The following is a 21,934-nucleotide window of genomic DNA, read 5'->3' as shown; positions in this document are numbered from 1 at the left end:
TTTAGAAATTAACGGACTAAAAATATATTCACACAAAAAACAATGTCTCGTCTGCACACTCTAATAACTCAACCATTTCATCAACTTGTACTCATCTATATATTCTTTTCTTTCCCATGATAAGATAAAAGACAAAAGACAAAGAAGGCAAGCAGAGGGTGGTAGCAGGAAGGAAGAGAACGTGTCCAAAGACGTAAAAAAATGTCTTGCAAGATTTCCGAATGGCTTCGAACGTGTCAACATGCAGCTACGTGTATTCTTTTTCTTCAGCTGGCGCCTCCATTGCTACTCAATTTCCCAGGCCATATAAATGTGCCTTAATTAATTCCTTCTTATCAAATTGGATATTTCATAAATCAAGACTGAAAACCAAATATAGGTGAAGAAGAGGAGGAGGAAAATGGCTCAGATGACAATAGACCCACAAAATGAGAAAATAGAACATTTTGAGCTGTTGAGTGGACACAAGATTCCTGCTATTGGTTTGGGCACATGGAGAGCTGAAAATGCAAAGGACTCTGTTTATACTGCTATCGTTGAGGTACTCTCTCTACTCCACCCCTTTTTGGTTTTCTTAATTTGTTCTGTATACATATTCTTTCTGTCCATCTGTATTCCAGTTTTTTGGTGATTTTTATATAACTTAACTGCCTGTTTGGATTGTTGTTTCTTCGTATCGTTATTATGTATCATTCAGTATCGTATTGTATTCTGTTCTTGACAGAGGCGGATCTAGGATTTAAAGGTGGCGGCTGCCATAATTTCTTTTAGTGTACACCTTATAATAACTACTGAGTAATATATAGTTTGTTCGGAACGTTTGTCCGGTTCTTTTTTTTAGTTTATTTGGGTAATTTAATAAGCACTTTATTGCAAATATAAAAATTACATCAATTATCCTGGCCCTACTTAGAATTTCATTGGGTATATATGTTATTATTGTCGTACAAAAATTACATCTCAGACATTAAGAAGCAAATATAATTAATATTTTAAAGAAGGAATCACACTTTTATTATTAATAATACAAGTAAAATAAATATTTTCATTAGGGAACTACATTTTTTTGTATGCTAAAAATAAATTTGCACAAGTAAAATAAAATCTTTAATAAGGGAACTCCACCGATCTGAATAAGAAAAATAAAAATAAAAACATCTTCAATAGATAAATTATACCCCATAAGTAAATGCAGAATTAGATAAACTACAAGATCTCAAAACTTAAAATCATAAATTCAATGCTCGCGAAATATTCATCATAATTTATTACTATAAGAGATTTAAATTGTATTTAACAATCATAGAATAACACAAATTTTTATGTTATAATAAAAAAAGAAATTATAAATTAATTTTCATCTCAATCTAAATATCAAGACCCAAGTTTTTTTATTTTGAAAGAAGAAAACTAAAAGATTTGAGATTAAGAGAAATGCTTATATTATGAAATTTTTAAATTTTGGAGGCTCGTTGTCACAACCCGGATTTCCCACCCTCGGGAGTCGTGATGGCGCCTACTAATGTGAGCTAGGCAAGCCAATTACTGAACAGATTACCTTCATCCATTTTTATACCTTTTTAGCATTTATAAAGCAATAATGTGAAAACAGCGGAAATTTCAATAAGCGGAAGAAATGTAGTGAAATATCTGAAATATGAATCTAATACAACTATTTAAGCCTTAGTCACCCAGAACTGGTGTCACAGTACCACAGACGATCTAAGAGTGCTAAATACAAAGTCTGAAAATAAAAGATACACTGTTTCTGGATCAAAGAAATGAAACAGGAAGTAAAGGATAAAGGAGACGCCAGGGCCTGCGAACGTCTGCAGGTCTACGTTGGATCTCCGCGTGGACTGAAGGTAGCCACCAATCTACGGTCCAAAGGCTGCTCCGGGATCTGCACATAGTGCAAAGTGTAGTATCAGCACAACCGACCCCATGTGCTGGTAAGTCCCTAGCCTAACCTCGGCGAAGTAGTGATAAGGCTAGGACCAGACTACCAAACAAACCTGTGCAATTCAACTATATACAACGGAAAAGAGGTACAAAATTAAACAGTCAAGTATGGGAGGGGTAGCATGCCGCGGGGAGATATCAATTCAGAATAGAAAGACAATAGGTAAACGGAAGAAACAATATATCTCGGATATCAATAGAGAACCAGAAAAACAATAAGTGCACGGCATCACCCTTCGTGCTTTTACTCTCGTCCTCACCAAAGCAATCAAGTAATGGAAACGTGCACGGCATCACCATTCGTTCTTTTACTCTCGTCCTCACCATATAATCAATATAATCGGCACGGAATGGTATATCGTACGGCACGGCATCACCCTTCGTGCTTTAACACTCTCTTACCAAAACAATGCACGGCATCACCCTTCGTGCTTTAACTCTCTTCCTCACCCGAACAACAATCACATACAATAAGGCAAGGAAATGAATGAAATTTGCAATAAGAATCCCAGCAAGGGAACAATAATTCAACAACAAGTCCCGGCAGGGACAACCTCAAAACAACAACAACAATATCCCGGCAAGGGAGTCAATGTAATGATTCTTTTCTCTTCTTTCACCTTTGTTTCACAATTCACTTCACAACTCGAGCCAATGCTCCAAAAGGTTTCAATTACCGCTCATACTTTCACAATTCGTTATACAACTTGAGCCAACGCTCCTCAATAATCAAATATCACAATTACTTCCACGAACCTTGCCCAAAAATAAAAAATCATCACCAAGATATGAATAATACGATGAGGTCATAAAAATCACATTAAGAGACTCATGGGCATGCTAGACACCAACGTATAGATACTCGTCACCATGCCTATACGTCGTACTCAACAATTACCACATAGCAAATAGGACTCGACTCCTAATCCCTCAAGCTAAGGTTAGACCAAACACTTACCTCGATACCACGAACACAATTCACGTCTCAATTATCGCTTTACCCGTTGATTCCACCACCAATTTGCTCGTATCTAGCCACAAGTTACTTAATTACATCAATAAACGTTAAATGAATCAATTCTAATGCATGAAAATGAGTTTCCTAAAGTTTTACCCAAAAAGTCAAAATCGCCCCCGGGCCCACATGGTCAAAACCCGAGGTTCGAACCAAAACCCGATTACCCATTCCCCTACAAACTCAAATATATAATTTATTTTGAAATCGGACCTCAAATCGAGGTCCAAATCCCCATTTTCTTGAAAAACCTAGGTTCTACCCAAAACACTTAATTTCCTCATGAAAATCATTGATTTGGAGTTGAAATCATGTTAAAAGATGTTAATGATTGAAGGAATAGAGTTAAAAGTGACTTACAATCGATTTGGAAGAAGATTTGTTCTTGAAAAATCGCCCAGGGAGTTTGTGTTTTGAAAAGATGTGAAAAATGGTTGATTTTCGGCTAAGTATAAAAATTTGCAGGTTGCAGTTATGGGAAATGCGAATTGCTAACCCCGAACTCTGCTATGTTGGGAATTGCGAAAAGCCTCTCGCATTTGCGAGTTGGGAATGCGACTACTGTGTCGCAATTGCGACTGAAGGCTGGAACTGGGGAAATCGCATTTGCGATTAAAACCTCGCAATTGCGAGATGGTCTGGCCTGGGCTGTTTTTGCAATTGCGACATAGTCCTCGCATTTGCGATACCGCATTTGCAAGCCAGGCTTCGCAAATGCGAAGCTTGCAGGCCTGAACACACCAGCTAAAAACCTGCAATTTTCCAAGTCTAAAATCCACTCCGTGGCCTATCCAAAACTCACCCGAGCCCTCGGGGCTCCAAACCAAACATGCACACCAACCTAAAAACATCATACGGATTCGCTCGTGCATTCAAATCACTAAAATAACATCAACAACTATAAATTTAGCATCAAAGTCATGAAATTTCCTTAAGAACTTCAAATTTCCAGTTTTCTCAAAAATGATCTGTTTCACGTCGTTTCAAGTCCGTTTCTTACCAAATCTCACAGACTTATCTTAAATCACATATAAGACCTGTACCGGGCGCCGAAACCAAAATACGGGCCCGATACCTTCAAGTTTAAATCACAATTCATTTCCAAATCTCATAAAAAATTTCAGAAAATAATTTTCTTTAAAAATTCATTTCTCGGGCTTGGGACCTCGGAATTCGATTTCGGGCATACGCCCAAGTCCGATATTTTTCTACGGACCCTCCGTGACTATCAAATCATGGGTCCGGGTCCGTTTACCCGAAATGTTGACCGAAGTCAACTTAATTCATTTTAAGGCTAAATTTTATCGTTTTTCACAGATTTTCACATATAGATTTTTCGGCCAAATCTTTCATTTTGAACACTTGCTGTAGACCTGCCTTAGTGTCTTCAATTAGCTTTAGGCTATCTCCAGTTATAAGCATGTCATCAACATAGACTAAAACTATAGTGATACCATCTGAAGTCTTCTTAAAGAACAAGGAGTGATCATAGTGACTCTGATGAAAGCGAGCTTTCAGCAATGCCTCAGTTAGCTTGGCATTCCATTACCTTGGTGTTTGTTTCAATCCATACAAGGATTTAGTAAGTCTACATATTGGTTTTGTCTCCCTCTGACTGTTAAATCCTTGAGGCAAATCCATGTATATTTCATCATGTAGATCCCCTTGAAGGAATGCATTATATACATCCATTTGATGTATATGCCACTGTTTAGCAACAACTATTGCTAGAACATTTCTTATAGTTATCATTTTTACCACGGGTGAAAAAAGTTTCTTGGTAATCAATTCCTTCTTTTTGGCTAAATCCTTTTGCAACCAATCTTGCTTTAAATCTTTCAATTTTTCATGTAGCTTTATATTTTATTTTGTAAATCTACTTGCACCCTATAGGTGATTTCCCTTCGGGCAGTGAAACTATATCCCAAGTGTGATTGTTTTCTGAAGCTTCAATCTCAACCTTCATAGCATCTATCTATCTAGGATCTTTGATAGCTTCATGATAGTTTGTAGGTTCAGAAACAGAAGAAGATGCAGCAATAAAGGATTGATAGGTAGGAGAAATGTTTTCATATGATATGAATTTAGATAAGGCATAGGGATTTCCTGATGAATATTTAAAGATATAAAGTCTTTCATCCAGAGTGGTGGTCTATTGTCTCTGCTTGGTTTTCTTAAAACCTCTTCTATTGAATTTTGCTGACCGGATGATTGAGCATGAATAGTACTTGAAGATAAAATACTTGAGGGTAAAGTATCAGTTTCTACCTCAATTGATGTGTGTTCTTTCAAGGCTCAAGAAGTAGTGCATTGTGTATGATCAGCTGGTAGGCTTCAACTTTGTTAATTTGCATCTTCTGTGGTGTTGTGAATATCCTCAACTTCATTTGTTTGAAAGTCAGTATGACTTGGTTCAATCATTTCAGTAGTGAATTGATTGACTGTATCATCTGATATTGGTTGAAGATTGTTGTTAATCATGAAGATAGGTAAACATTTATTTTGATTGAGAGTTTTGAATAGAAAAGTGTCTTCTTTGAAAATAACATCTCTATTGACAAAGAAGGTCTTGATGTTAATATCATACAGTAGATACCCCTTTTGAGAAGTTGCATATCCCATATCAATGGCTGCCTTAAACCTAGGTATCAGTTTATCTTGTTCACCCAAATCTTTCATTTTGAACACTTGCTGTAGACCTGCCTTAGTGTCTTCAATTAGCTTTAGGCTATCTCCAGTTATAAGCATGTCATCAACATAGACTAAAACTATAGTGATACCATCTGAAGTCTTCTTAAAGAACAAGGAGTGATCATAGTGACTCTGATGAAAGCGAGCTTTCAGCAATGCCTCAGTTAGCTTGCATTCCATTACCTTGGTGTTTGTTTCAATCCATACAAGGATTTAGTAAGTCTACATATTGGTTTTGTCTCCCCCTGACTGTTAAATCCTTGAGGCAAATCCATGTATATTTCATCATGTAGATCCCCTTGAAGGAATGTATTATATACATCCATTTGATGTATATGCCACTGTTTAGCAACAACTATTGCTAGAACAGTTCTTATAGTTATCATTTTTACCACGGGTGAAAAAAGTTTCTTGGTAATCAATTCCTTCTTTTTGGCTAAATCCTTTTGCAACCAATCTTGCTTTAAATCTTTCAATTTTCCATGTAGCTTTATATTTTATTTTGTAAATCTACTTGCACCCTATAGGTGATTTCCCTTCGGGCAGTGAAACTATATCCCAAGTGTGATTGTTTTCTGAAGCTTCAATCTCAACCTTCATAGCATCTATCTATCTAGGATCTTTGATAGCTTCATGATAGTTTGTAGGTTCAGAAACAGAAGAAGATGCAGCAATAAAGGATTGATAGGTAGGAGAAATGTTTTCATATGATATGAATTTAGATAAGGCATAAGGATTTCCTGATGAATATTTAAAGATATAAAGTCTTTCATCCAGAGTGGTGGTCTATTGTCTCTGCTTGGTTTTCTTAAAACCTCTTCTATTGAATTTTGCTGACCGGATGATTGAGCATGAATAGTACTTGAAGATAAAATACTTGAGGGTAAAGTATCAGTTTCTACCTCAATTGATGTGTGTTCTTTCAAGGCTCAAGAAGTAGTGCATTGTGTATGATCAGCTGGTAGGCTTCAACTTTGTTAATTTGCATCTTCTGTGGTGTTGTGAATATCCTCAACTTCATTTGTTTGAAAGTCAGTATGACTTGGTTCAATCATTTCAGTAGTGAATTGATTGACTGTATCATCTGATATTGGTTGAAGATTGTTGTTAATCATGAAGATAGGTAAACATTTATTTTGATTGAGAGTTTTGAATAGAAAAGTGTCTTCTTTGAAAATAACATCTCTATTGACAAAGAAGGTCTTGCTGTTAATATCATACAGTAGATACCCCTTTTGAGAAGTTGCATATCCCATATGAATGGCTGCCTTAAACCTAGGTATCAGTTTATCTTGTTCTTGCACTATCTTTGCAAAGAATAAGCATCCTAGTACTTTTACATGTTTTCGTGATGGCTTCTTTCCATACAATTTCTCATATGGAGATATGTTGGCTAGAACTGAACTTGGCATTCTATTAATCAAATAGGCTGCAGCTAATACACAGTATCCCCAAAACCTTATAGGTATATGTGCCTAAAATCTAGTTGCTCGTGTGACTTCTAGAAGATGTCTGTGTTTTCTCCCAGCCACACCATTCTGTTGTGGTGTGTAGGCACAGGTAGTCTGATGAATTATCCCAAGATTAGTGAACATATTGTTGTAGGTTGTTTTGACAAACTCAGTACCATTGTCAGTTCAAATGACTTTAATTGTTTTGTTAAACTGAGTCCTTACATACATTATGAATTGTTGAAGAATAGTGCATTCATCAGACTTAAGTTTGAGCAAAAATAGCACCACTGTTAAGAAATACTTGTTACCATCAAATGTAGCTGCTTTATATGGTCCCCAAAGATCTATATGAACCAAATCAAATGATGCAGTAGACCTAATGCAACTATTAGGAAAAGGTTGCCTTGTTTGCTTTGCACATGGGCATACATCACACTTATTTATTTTTTCTGTTTTAAGATCTAGAGTAATAGGTAGTAACTTCCTAAGTACATTTGCCGATACATGTCCAAATCTCCTTTGCCACTATTCTATGTCCTCTGCTGAGTTGATATCATAGCTTGTTGGTCTTTCAGTAGCTGCCAAAGTAACTTCACTACAATTGTTTCCTGCTGCTTGACTTCTTAGTATATACAACCCATCATCTTCTCTACCAATCGCTTTCACCTTCCTGTGAAGAGTTCCTGAAAAATGCAAAAACCAGGGAAGAAAGCTACTCCCTCCGTTTCAAATTAAATGAGGTAGTTTGACTCGGCACGGAGTTTAAGGAAAAAAAGAAAGACTTTTAAAATTTGTGGTCTTAAAAGCTTAAGGGATAAAGCTTTGTGGGGCCATGACTTTTGTGTGGTTATAAAAGCTTCTCATTAAGGGTAAAATGGGTAAAATGAGAAGTTTAAAGTTGAATTATTTCCAAATTTAGAAATGAGTCATTTATTTTCGAACAGACTAAAAAGGAAAGTACCTCATTTAATATGAAACGGAGGGAGTACTAAGCATCTCAACTCTTTTGTTAGTTTAGAAACTGAAAGAAGATTAAATTTGAACTGAGGAATATAAAACTCATTAGTTATTGAGTTTCTACTTGCTATAATACTGGCTCTAGTGTGTGTAACATGTGTCACATCTCCATTGGGCATGAACGCTCTTTTTTGGATACTGAGTTTGCGCAATAGTAGACTTATCCAACAAGTCCATATCTGCTACCATGTGATCGGTAGACCGGTGTCTATTATCCAATCTTTAAAATACTTGGATGTACCTGCTACATTGGCACTAGAAGTTGGACCAGTCTTGTTGTTATTTAGCAAATGGAGGATCTGCTCATACTACTCTTTAGTAAATGTGCAACTAGTCAGTTGACCTTGCAGATTGAGTTGATTACTCATATTTTGTCCCATAGATTGATTTGCAGCATCTATTAATCCAGTGAACTGGTCAAATGCATTCCATGTAGTCTGATTGTTCTGTAAATTGTCTTCATTTAGGACATTGTAAGCAGCTGCATTATTGAATCTTGTATTTCCAGTGTTGTGAGTTGCAGACTCAGTCAGTGTGTTGTGAGCAGTATAGTTCCCAACTCCCCTTTCTTCGTGAGTTTAAAGTTTGTGGGATATCCCACAATCCCCTTTCTTGCTTTCTGATTAAACCTTTGGTTTCCACCTATTCTTGAATATATAGTCACATCATATTGACCAGCAACATTTGTTGGATTTGCACCTAACAACCCTACTGAAGCTGCTACTATTTTCTTTTTACTTTCATCACTGATGATCATTGCATACGCCTGATTTACAGTACACATTGAACTCATTAACAGTATTTGGTTCTTGCTCGACGGTATGAGTCATTCAACCCCATCAAGAACTGGAACAGTTTCAATTTCTGTAAATGTGCCACAAACTCCCTTGATTTTTCACAATCACAACCAGGGGATGGAACCAATGCTTCAAATTCTTCCCACAAATCCTTCAATTTCGAAAAGTAAACAGATACAGACGCAGTTCCTTGACTTAAGGTTATAATTTCTTTGTGCAGATTAAAAGATTCTTCTCCATCTACTTTGTTAAATCTTTCAAACAAATCATTCCAAACAGCTTGTGCACTTGAAGCATACATAATTCCACTAACAATCCATTAGCCACAGAACTCATAATCCAAGAAAGGACTATTGCATTAACTCTTTCCCAATGATTCCATATTATTTCTGGGAATTTTTCTTCAGCACAAGAACCATCTACCAACCCCAATTTGTTCATACCCAATAGAGCTACTCTCATAGATCTAAATCAAATAGAGTAGTTTTCGATACCTGTCAATTGAAATGATATGATTTGGATTCCACTAACATCTGAAGGAGACAGGAACAACGGGTGATTATAGTCTATTCCAGGTGCTTGATTCACCCCTAACATAGGAGTTGGAGCTGGAGTTTGTACATGTTGCTCATTTGTATGATTTGGTGGGATCGCCATTGTTGATCAAGAACTCAAGAACACTAACCAGAGATTAATTCTGTTGAAGAATGATCGAACCACAAGCTAGAGTCTACTAGCTGTGCGCTGATATCATAAAATTGTACGAAGAAGAAGAGGAATCGAGAAGTGTAAATGCAGAAAGAAGACAGAATGGAGAAGAATGAAGAAGATTGAATCAGAAAAATATTATTCTATTATTAAATATGTGTGTATACACGTGTATATATATAATACACTTGTCCAACTAACTGAACCACCTACTAGATTTCTATTGGTGGAGTATAATAAAATGACTAATCTACCCTTTAAAGACTTATGTAACACCTTTCTCAACAAATACAGCCCCTTAAAGATTAGATCTTTTATTTTTTACGTTTCGTTTCAAAGTTATGTTGTAAGGTCTTAATCGTCTCCATAGACCTTCTTTTAATTCCATTTTTGGGAATTCAATGACTTATGGACCTTCCCCTACGGGCTATGCTCATGTTATTTGCTGCCTAAAGTTAAAGTAGTGTAATTATAACTCACACCTGTAGTAACAATCATCTTCAGGAATTTTGCATTTGAATTTAAAGTAAAATCAGCAAACGGAAGTTAGTGTATTGATACAGGTAAGTAGGTGATATGGGATTTGTTTGAGGCTATTGCAAAAGAAGTACTTGGACAAGAGATATATTTTGGCTTTGTTTCTTTTATACATTGTGGAGTTGCTCAGTGCAAAAGCCTAATATCCTGGACTTTAATATGATTTTTTATGGATATTATCGGATATACATTAGAATATTCTCATGTATGTATTACTATGCTTTATAATTCTTACCGTGTTAGTTATATTGGTCCAATATCAATTATCCACTCATGCATGCAGAATCTAAGGAAATTTAGAAATGCAATAACATCTAATCGGTTATTATCCTCTTAACATTTTTCTTTTGCATAGATGTGAGCAGAAATTCAGAATTTTGTACTTATTCTACCTTTCCGTTAAAAAAAATCTTAAATAATGTCTGTGTAAATTGTTTTTAAAAAATTTACAATAGATTTTGCGTTAGTCCTTCTTTTGTGTTCGAGTCATTAGCATCTTTTACAATGTCCATTACCCAAGGCTTGGTCCTTGGAGCATGATAGTCAAACTTGCAACGATAATACCTTATGATATGTTAAATGGATCTTGATGAATTGTCTCAAGGTAATCAGCATGTATTTTGATAAGCAAATTTGATGATATAAAGCTGCTTTTTGATGACAATTGGCTATGGCTACAGGCATGTGGATACAGCGGCTTAGTATGGAGTCGAGGAAGAGGTACTTTTAATTTGTTAGTTTTCTTTCAAATCGTTGATCTACATCCAAGTAATATCTTTTGTATAAGTTGTTTGACATGCACTTAGACGCACATACGGAAAGAAAAGAGGCTTACAAATGCTTCTTTTGATTCATGAAGCAATTGAGAGTAAGGAATACTATGTTGTTTGCTTACTAGAAAATCCTGGACATAGTCAAGAATGTTGCAGATATGCAATGTTCCAACCAAAGTAATTGGTAGAGAATGATGTCATCTAGACTTAGGATCAACGTGCAAGTATGAAATTTATTAACTAAAATAGATGACTAACGACATTAACTTTTTTTTTTTTCTTTATATAGGTTGGCCGTGGAACCAAAGCAGCTATACAAGCAGGAGTAGAGAGATCATCCCTGTTTGTCACATCTAAACTATGGTATTAGGGAAACTACGCTAACTTATTTCAGATCCCTAGGAGTTGTTACATTCATATGCAACTAAACAAATTATATGGATATAGGGTGATTTTATTGGTTGTTTTAGGTGTACTGAGTTGTCACCGGAGAGAGTTCGCCCAGCATTGATGAAGACTCTCAATGAACTGCAACAAGATTATCTTGATCTCTATCTGGTACTACTTCACGCTCCTTTCTTTCTGTGGTATCTGGTTTCAGTATGGAAATCTAATTGAGGTATCTGAACTTTATGTGGAAGATCCATTGGCCGTTCCGTCTAAAGGACGGAGCGAGCAGACCTCCAAAGGCGGGGGAAGTGTCCGACTTCGACTGGGAAGGCGTTTGGAGAGAAATGGAGAAGTTGGTGACGGACAAACTAGTTCGAGATATTGGAGTATGTAATGTTACGGTCAGGAAACTTAGTAAGCTCTTAGATATCGCCCAGATAAAGCCTTCTGTATGCCAGGTCAGTTGAATATTATTTTCTTTTAAAAAATGGTATCAATGTCATCTTTTTTAGTATTTATGGGTGATCCTACGTACTCAGATGGAGATGCACCGCACCCTGGATGGAGAAATGAAAAAATGTTCGAGGCTTGCAAGAAAAATAACATCCACATCACAGTAAGTACCTGAAGCTATGTGCATGACATATATTAAACAATTTGATCAAGATTGACATTGATGATTGGACCTAAAATGTAGTATTATTTTTGATTATGTGAAGTTTGAAGATAAAAGAAAAATCACAAATGCAAACCTGTGGCTTAGTAGCTTAGATGTTCAAATCTAGTATACTAGGGCGGAATTTGACGCGTTCGTGTTCGCCTTTCCTTAGATATCAGGTTAGCTGCTTCAGCCTTTGAAGTACCTATTGATGGAAGGAGGCTGTAAGCATCACGAGCAAAGACGTGTCAGAAGTGAAAGCCCCTTAGATTATTGAACATATATCTATGCTTTATGTAAATGCTTTTGTACTAACTAGCAATATCTTCGCCTCTTGGTTCACGAGAAATTGATCTTATACATCATCCCGTGGTGGAGAGGGTAGCAAGAAAGGTAAATAAATCACCAGGACAGGTGCTAGTGAGGTGGGGTATACAAAGAAGAACCAGTACAATTCCCAAATCTGATCACTCTGAAAGAATCAAAGAGAACATTAAAGTGTTTTCATGGGAAATTCCAGAGCAAGAGTTCCAAGCCCTCTGTGATATCCCAGATCAGGTACTTCTCTCTAGTCATTTAAGATTCTAAGCATTATTCTGCAATACAAAGAGTCAAATTGGTGATGTTGGAAGAAAGCTGTCAATACATGAAAAGTCAATTCCACAAATACTATTGGAATTTTATCGAGTCAAAAATAATATTGACGACTTTATTGGTATAGTGCGTAAGCACAATGACTTTAATGTGAAAAAATATAGCCGTGTAAATTTATTATTACAAATTCGGTGATCACACGTGAAGTTAGGCCCTAATCGTTACCCCTGATCGGCACCATGCATGTAGGATCTGTCGAGTTTCTTATTCCTTGTTTCTGCAGGCATGAGTATTGGACGGAGAAGAATTGTTCGTGAACAAGACAGATGGGCCTTACAGGAGCGTAGCAGATATTTGGGACCATGAAGTTTAATAATTTTTCACTTGAAACATAGTTCCATTTGGTGCTTTTAGTTTATGTCAAGATTGAGTTTGTGGTGTTTCCCCTTTGGTCACCATAATAAAGTCCTTGTCCAGGAATTGAAAGATGTAATTTTCGTGCAATTTTTACTAAAGAGTTGGCTTTTCTCAGTTCTCTCTGTGTGGCAGTGAGACCGAATTTTATTGTTTGCAACTAGAATGGCAGTGGTTGAAGTAATATCTGATGTTGCAGATATCAGACTAGTGATTGTGAAACTGGTCTACGACTGTCTGTGTAGATCATATATTCATACCCTTTCTCCCCACGGGGTCTTTTTCATTTCTCTATTAACTAATAATCTGGGTGCAGAAGACCATCATTTTACGTAATTGATGTAGGCAAGCAAGGTTATTTCTTCAATCAAGTGTCCAACCCTTTCTCTAAGTGTTCTGGTTTTCAAAATTTATTTATTACAGATTAATTGTTTACTTCAAATTATAATAATTTATCTAGTAGTCTCCTCATCATGTTAGATTATCTTAAGTACTGAATTATTATGGACCAAACGGAGAATCTATGATAATGATGATTCATATAAGAACCTCAACTAACTCGGATGCGACGTAGTAATAATAGAACATTTAGGGTGGCAAACGGGTGAGTCGGGTCGGATATGATCGGGTCGAAAATGGGTAACTCTAAAAACAGATAAATTATCGATGCGACCCATATTTAATATGCATAAAAAATAGGTTATCCGGCGGATAATACCGATATCCATATTATTTATGGCTTCTTGAATATGATCATTTTCGAGAGAATTTTTAGTCTTCCAAACTTGAGAAACCTCAATTTGAGGCTTTACAAATGTAAAAGTTAAACCCATTAATTATCTATTGGTTATTCAATTTCTAAGTGGATAATAATCTATCCATATTCGACCTGTTTTTAAAAAGTGTATTACCCAATCCATTTTTTAATGAATAATATGGGTGTATAACTTTTTTATTTTAACAATTTTACCACCTGTACGAAGATTCATATAGCTAACGTGAACTAATTTGGGAATAGGAGTAGTTGCTGTAGTATTCTTTTCATCATTGCTTATGTCACTGTAAATTCGAATGGTAAGAATTACTTGTTCTCGACTTAATGAATTTCGTAGTAAAAATCTGGACTTGACATTATTTATGTGATTCTCGGCCAACTTTTCGAGACTGAATCACACCTCGATAGCTGAAGAAGTATTGCACTGCAAGTAAGGGTGTCATTACTTTATTAGGCGATACTAAAAGATAACAAGTGTCTACATATAAATGTAATATTCCAGGCGAAAAATGCTGCCAAGTATATCTTCTTCAATCTCACTTATTTTCTATCCTTGCATTCTTATGTTTTATGACTGAAGCTGTAAAACCAGCGAGACTGTTGGCAAAAAGTAAGTAACTCTGCTTCAAGTCGTGTTTCCAGTAACACAAGAAAAACACTCCATTAGTTTTTGTTGACCGTTATGAACTCTTTTGCTATTATCAGTACCTAGCATTAAAAAGCTTAACACTAACATGATTACAACAACAACTGCTTTTATGTTAATTTGGTTGGATTAGATGGGTTTACAAGCTGAAACATAGTTGATTTGGTTTTGTCTAAAGGAAAGATACACCCCTACATCACAACATCAGTCTATCTAAAACTTTCAACATCTGGACAGGGAGCAAAATCGTTAATCACATAAGGTCAATAAGAAACAAAACCAAGGAAACTACCTGACATACGACAACAAATGAACCAAATTCTTACCATCCTCAAAAGTTCCTAGGCAAATTGTTTAAACAGGCCACACTTCAGAGCAAAGAACCTGCCCCCCACCACTCAAAATACCAGACAAAAAACAAGTTTAACTCAAACACATGAATTCATGCAAATTTTGTCCAACTTGTCTGAATTGAAACAGAAAAAAAGAAGTAACGTATCTCAGCTGAACCTTTTTACTCTATATCTACGTGCTAGCTAACACATAGTTGTGTACTCACAACTGTTATTGTACAAGCAAATGAATTAAACAACACGAACGTGATACAGATGATATTTGACTACAACGAGATGTATAAAAAGGATGACATTTTTCCTGCTTGTGTGAGAATTACAAAGAGAAATAAGAAAAAACTAAAGCTACTGAAACTATGCTGGATTATTGAAGATCACCACCACTGATGAACAAGAACTCCACTTTCTCTTAGAGAAGTAAAGAGATCCAAGCATTGGCCATATGTATGCTCATACTTAGAAGACCTCTCCCCAGGACAGCATTTCTGCCACCTATTGTAATGGCATTCAAGAAAAACTTCATCAATCAGGCAAATTGCCCCGGTTTCAAACAATCTGGGAATCAAATCAAATTCAGTGCCTTCAACGTCCATCTTCATCACGACATAATCCCTCTCCGATACACTGCTCTTCAACCATTCAGCAAAGTCAAAACCTTGGATCAAATCCACCTCACTTGCAGAGTTACTAGAAGATTCAACAGGTTGAATTCTTCCCATCCCTCGCCCTTTCGCCACGTCTTTATGACCCGGGTCTTGATTAATCTCAAACGACAACGTCTCATTCCTCACCCAAGCAGCATAGGGCAACAAAGTCACCCCTTTTTTACCCTCATACTGCCCGTGGAAAGTCTTGTCAGCCTCAATAGCATATATCTCAAATGTCTTGTTCTGTTTCGGATACTGCTTCTTAAACCAACTCACAATGCTCGAACCGTAACTCCTCGCCCCAACATCAACATACACATACCTCTGCTTAAAACTTATATCCGCCATGGACGACAAGTACTTTATTTTCTGTGCATTCTTCTTTAGAGTAATCCATGGTTTCTTAGGTTCCTCTTTAATCAAAGGCTCAGCTTTTTTAACCAGCTTCAGTTTATAATCCGGAACATTACATTTGTTCTTCGAATCACTACTCACTTTTTCTTCAACATTTACATCCCCAAAAACAACCTTTTTCATAACAATCTCACGAATAGTATTTGAATCAAAACCATCAATATTCCTAGACTTAATCAATGTACAACAGTTAAACAAATGAAGGAATGAATTGAAACTGTACGTATCTTTAGAACCTGTTGTATGGACCACCAAAAACCCTTCGGGTTTCAGAGTCCGACAAATCTCCGCCGCGAAATCCCCTGGCTTCGTCGACTTATCTATCATTCCGGCACCGGAAAATATGAAATCAAATGTATTATCTTCAAAAGGCTGTTTAACAGCTTTACCTGTAATAACCAAAGGCTTTGAGCCTTTCTTGTATATCCCAACTGAGTCGGCGATCCCAATTTCCTTTAAAGCGAAAACATCAGCACCTACTGGAGTTTCAACGCAAAGGGTCTTTGAATTCGGGCTCAAAAACCCCTCTGCAACAAGATCCTGAAACACAGAAGAATGGAAACGGGCCGATTTTTGGAAATCTGGTCTGGTCCATAGATCGGGAAGTTTGGGCTTCGCCGGAGCAGATTTTTCGCTTGTCGTCATGACCGCTGATACAGACTCGGTCAGCTGCCCGACGCCGGAGGTAATAACATTCAGATTTTCGGGCAGGGAAAAGAAACAAAAATCGCCGAGGTCACAGGTTTCGCCTTTGAGAGTCACCACGTAAGCAAACCGACAACCAAGAATCACAACACAAAATAGAAACAAACGAACCAACACATTCCTTAAAAAACCCGGCTTTCCCGTACTATGATCCATCAAACAACGTATTCTTGTGTATTTTTTGTAAATATTATCAACAAAAATTGGAAAATACAAAAGTGAAAGAAGCTAATATTGGAAAATAGAAAAGATGGGATTACCGAGAACAGAAACGAGCAGAAGTATGATTAGCGCCGATAAGAGAACGGTGAGACATGGGTTTTGAAAAGGGTAAAATTAAAGGAGCATAAGGGGTTAACATTTTTGGTAAGAAATTATGATTTGTAGGCGAAATTTACTCTTTTGTATATTTCTTCATCTACAAATCCGAAACCCAAAACCCAATTTATAATTTTCTCACCGGGATTATGAAGAAATCAACAAAACCCAGTTCTTAAAAATTGCTGGTTTTGGGATGTGTAGAGAGAGAAAAGAATGAAGAAAAATGAGTTGCAGGGGCTAGAGAAAGGGGGAGATAAGAAGAAAAAGGGTGTGAAGATAGACGGGAATTTAGTTCGGGTGGCGTGGGCCCCGGGTGACTAGCGTGGGAGAGTGCTTTTGGGTAAATTTAATAGCGAAAGGAGTTTGGGTTTGACTACTCGGTTTAGAGTGGGCTTCTTGTTAATTACGCTTTTGCCCTCTGCAGATTTTACTTATGTGCATAGACATATTTATTACTTAATAATCGTAATTAAATAATAGGAGTATGTATTTTCATTTTTATTCTCGACTATTAAAATTAAATTATTGATGAGATGGATGCCACGTGGTATGCCATCTCAGTGCCCCTAACCTACTTTAACCCTTCCCTCTATTTGTTTTTCCACTACTAAAATTTTCTTCGAGGGAAGAAAATTTTAGTGATAAAAAAAGATTGAAAAGAAGGGTAAAATGGTTTTTACGGCACTGAGATGCCATGCCACGTGACATTTTGCCTCATCAATGTTAGTGTCACGTAGGATTGAATGTTCTCATTGGACAAACTTAACAGAATAGGGGTATATTTGAACTAATCTGGACTAAAATATAACAAAAGATATATTTGACATATATCATTTTTTCATAGTATAGGAATATTTGGTCCTTTCCGCTGTTTGACACAGTTACCCACAAAAACAAAACTATTTACCCTTGTCTACCCATTTATTTTTCTACCCATAAACTAATTACATTTCCTACCCATAGTAGTTTTTATGGGGAATTTTTTCTTTATTCTCCATTTCTTTTTAATTTCTATGCTTCTTTTTTTTTCTTTTCTCCTTTTCTTTTTTCTCGTTTTCTTCTTAATTTTTTCTTTTTTCCTTTTTCAATTTCATTTAACTTCTTTTTTTTTATATTCTTTTTCTCTTCATAATCTAATTCATTTACCATTTTTACTATTTTTTTATTATTCTTTTTTTATACTATTATTACTAAAGAAAAATCAAATGTGTGCCAATTAAATGTAGCTAATACAACCAAAAAATATTAACTAACATATGATACCAGTATAGTATATAGATATACCAACAGGGTATACAATTGTACGCAAAGAGTTAAAAAAAATTAATTCAATTATTAAACTGAAATAATATGAGCTATCAATAAAAATTTCAAAAAATTCTAAAAGGATCTAATTGTAAGAGCATACCGCTACATTATATAGCATACTATAATATATTTTTTTTGCATTTTAAATTTGCCCCACGCGTAGGGTAAAAGCTTAAAGAAAACTAGAAGGGAAAAGGCAAGTGAATTTACGGGTAATAAGTATACTATTATAGTATATTGTATACTATTACAGTATATTGCATATTATTACAGTATACTACAACAATATATTGTATACTATAATAGTATACTGTTGTAGTATAACTATATACTCCTATAGTATATTGTATACTGTAGCAGTATACTGTTAGGTAACTGTGTTCTTCTTCGATTATTACAATATACTGTTGTAGTATATTATATACTATAACAATATACTATTGTAGTATAGCTATATACTTCTACAACATATTGTATACCATAGTAGTATATTGTTGGATAACTGTGTTCTTTTTCGATTTTCAGCTAAAATTCTATCTCGATCACTTCAAATCAGCTCCAATTGTGATCAAATTTCAGTATGAATTTCCAAAAGGTACTATAAGCAATATTTAATAGCAACAGAATCATAATTAAATTTTTTCAAGAAATGACTCGAACTAGAATAATTACCGACGAGAAAATATAAAATTTGTAGGGAGGGAGAGAGCATTTTGTGGCGATGAAAGGTATTCAATAGGCGATGATTTCATTCAGCAAGAGAAAACTATGCTACATGCGTGCGTGTAGTGAGTTAATTGAATCATAATTTATAGATATTGAGCAAGTATATTTTTTTGTATACACAAAATCATCACATAACTAAAAAAAAATGCTACTCCTTGCTCCCATTAATTATCAATATTTTACTTTGTGAATATTATAAAAATATAGCCTATCAGATAAACAATTTTACTTATAAAAATAGAAGCAAGAACAAAGAGAGGAAATCGATGAAGATAGAAATAAAATATTTCTTACTTTGAATTGAAGGAAGAAAGGTCCTGTATAGGTTAGGTATAGATTTGTTGCCCCTGAAGCCTTTAAAGACTTTCTTAATGGATGGAGGACGGGTAATAATTTTATATGAAGTAATTATGTATAGTAATTATTATCCAAGTGAGTATAACCGAATAATTAGTTTTAATTTAATAGGTAAACTCCATAAATTCCTCTTAAAAATTTACTCGATTCGAGTAAGCATTTAACGATGAGAGTGGTTTTGGGTAAATTAACGGCGAAACTTTTTCTGTGTACTCGGTTTAGAAGTGGACTTGGGTTGAATTACGGTTTTGTCCATCTGGAGATGCTATTCTAGGCCAGCTAATGTTAAAGTTGTATACGGTTTCTTTTTGTTTTTGTCTTGCTTTTAGCTACGTATTAATTATTGGACGCGGAAAGGAAACGGCTCTTTAATGATTGGCTCCTTTCTTTAAGTTATTATTATGATTGGCTTTTTTTTCCTTTTTCTTTCTTTCTCTTTTACTAATTCTTTATTTATTTTTTTAAAATCTTATATTTGGATTACAGTTTACACCTTACATATTTGTTACTCCTTCCGGTCCACAGTAAATAACCAATTTACCTTTTTATTTTGGTTCAAAATAAGTATCTATTTATCAAGAAAAAATTTAATTTATTTTTCCAAAATTACCCTTGTGTACGTATTCCTAAAAAGTTTTTTACTTATCACATTAAATTATAATGTAACATTTAATTAAGGGTAATTTAGTCACACTAACTATTTTTGTCTAGAATTTAATATTTTCTTAATGGGTGTCCAAGATAAATTGGTCACTTATTATGGATCGGAGGGAGTAACTACTTACTTATAACATATCACTTTCTTGTTTGGTTCAAGTTAAGCATCTGCATTTATTAGAGATAATTATTTGGATTGGTTCTAGATAATCTTGTTATAGAAACAATCTTTGCACTCATCAATGCATAAAAATTAGAGTAAATTCCACTTTACCTTCTTAACCTTTTAGCATATGGAAACAATACCCCTTTCACCTTTTGAATGGGAAAGAGAACCCCCTTTGACCCAAAAGACAACCAACGAAATGAAAAAATGGTCACCAGAATTTACAAAATGATATAACAATCCTTGTTTGGAGAGAAAACTAGTGTCATCACGTCTTAACCAATTTAATTGCTTTTTTTAGTTAATGTCATGATAATAACCATCAACCTACAAATATGAATAATATAATGGGCATGTACTCCGATGTTAATAGATTGGACAAAGGAAAAAGATCAAATATCAAAAGTAACTTACATTAAGTTGTATCTCGCAAGTAACCTTTATTCTTCATTATTCAACAATTATGGCTAATATCAATTTGAGCTAAGCTTGTTTGATGCCAATATCAAAGCATATGAAAAAAACAAAGTCGAATTCTCCTTTTTATGGTGCGCGCAGAGTTATCTGTAGCAAAGTAACTAACGAGAAGATAAATTAAACTAAAACAATATTTAACCCATTACTGGTCTGTGAACATTGTATTTTACTACAATAACTCAAAGCTATACTAGCTACTAGTTGGTGCCACACATCGATTTCGTGAATATTTATGAGATTAAGCAGCATCATGACTTAAATCTATTTTCGTCAACCTTTATTAGTTGGCACAAAAGAATTTGGAACGTCATTGGAGCCAGATGTTCGCATATTGAGGATAATAAGATCCACAAAATAAAATAAAATATACTATATATGTATTTGAATCAGTTTAATAACAACCAAATTAAGTAATTAAGTTTCTTAAAATTGAATTAGTTATCTTAAAAGCTGGTTGAGTTTTCCGGTGATAGTTTTCTCATTATGCTTGTTAATTCTTTAGTTAAAGGGGGCTCTCTTTCCCATTCAAGAGGTGAGGGGGGTATTATTTCCCAACACTAAAAAGTTAAGGGGGTACGAAATTGACTCTAAAAATTAAATTAACTTGTGAACATTGTGGAACAAGAAGGTAGAAGAGGATTTTGTTAGCACTTGCCAGAGTTCAATATAAAAAGTTTTCTATAAAATTGATTGAATAGTAGAAAGATAATACTCTATTATTTCTAATATAATTTGTCGCAGTATGAGATATAAGAAAAAATGACTTTTAAAATTTTACTGTTTTAAATATGCTATAATATTTGTTTGACTATAAAAACTTTTTACTAAGAATAAAAGGTGAATTTAAAGTTAGATTATTTTCAAATAAAAAATATATTAAAACAAACTAGTAAGTAGAAAGTATATAGTATCGCAGAAACTACGAAAGAAATGAGTAGCTGGAGATTAACACGCCAATAAAATTATCTATATTTATATTTATATCTATCTATATCTATCTATCTATCTATCTATCTACTATATTATATTTAAAGTACGAAGGCCCTTAGTGAAATATCGTTCGGCTTTTTTATTCTTTTGAATAGAATTCACACTTGACAAAATAGTCATTTTATTATTTTTCTAATATTTAGGATTTAATCTATCTATCTATCATACTATGTTAAAAGTACGAAGGCTCTTAGCAAAATGTCGTTCGCCTTTTTTATCCTTTTAAATAGAACTCACACTAGACAAAATAGCCATTTTATTATTTTTCTAATATTTAAGGTTTAAAAATTATCTAATAATTTTTTACTATCAAACATCTCCTTATTTAAATACAATTTCAAGATTTTAAAAATATTTCCTTGTTTGATTTCCTTCATAAAAA

At 34.8% G+C, this 21,934-nt stretch overlaps 2 protein-coding genes across 2 annotated transcripts; one reads left to right on the top strand and one right to left on the bottom strand.

The window, feature by feature from the left end:
• On the top strand, window positions 357-13,241 carry LOC109229579 (aldose reductase). Its single transcript, XM_019395068.1, is given in 8 exon segments — window positions 357-542; window positions 10,852-10,901; window positions 11,244-11,317; window positions 11,425-11,512; window positions 11,596-11,806; window positions 11,890-11,964; window positions 12,322-12,560; window positions 12,880-13,241. Coding segments are annotated over 8 exon segments (969 nt in total). The 5' UTR covers window positions 357-400; the 3' UTR covers window positions 12,970-13,241.
• LOC109229578 lies at window positions 14,873-17,168 on the bottom strand. Its single transcript, XM_019395066.1, has one exon. The coding sequence runs from the start codon at window positions 16,704-16,706 to the stop codon at window positions 15,159-15,161; it is 1,548 nt and encodes a 515-aa protein (XP_019250611.1). The 5' UTR covers window positions 16,707-17,168; the 3' UTR covers window positions 14,873-15,158.

Source organism: Nicotiana attenuata, chromosome 7 (assembly GCF_001879085.1).
Source record: "Nicotiana attenuata strain UT chromosome 7, NIATTr2, whole genome shotgun sequence".
NCBI lineage: Eukaryota > Viridiplantae > Streptophyta > Magnoliopsida > Solanales > Solanaceae > Nicotiana > Nicotiana attenuata.
This window is presented reverse-complemented; position numbering and strand designations above follow the sequence as displayed.

Bases quoted from the DNA above. Each gene is read 5' to 3' on its own strand.
- LOC109229578 (XM_019395066.1), bottom strand. From the start codon at position 16,706: ATGGATCATAGTACGGGAAAGCCGGGTTTTTTAAGGAATGTGTTGGTT.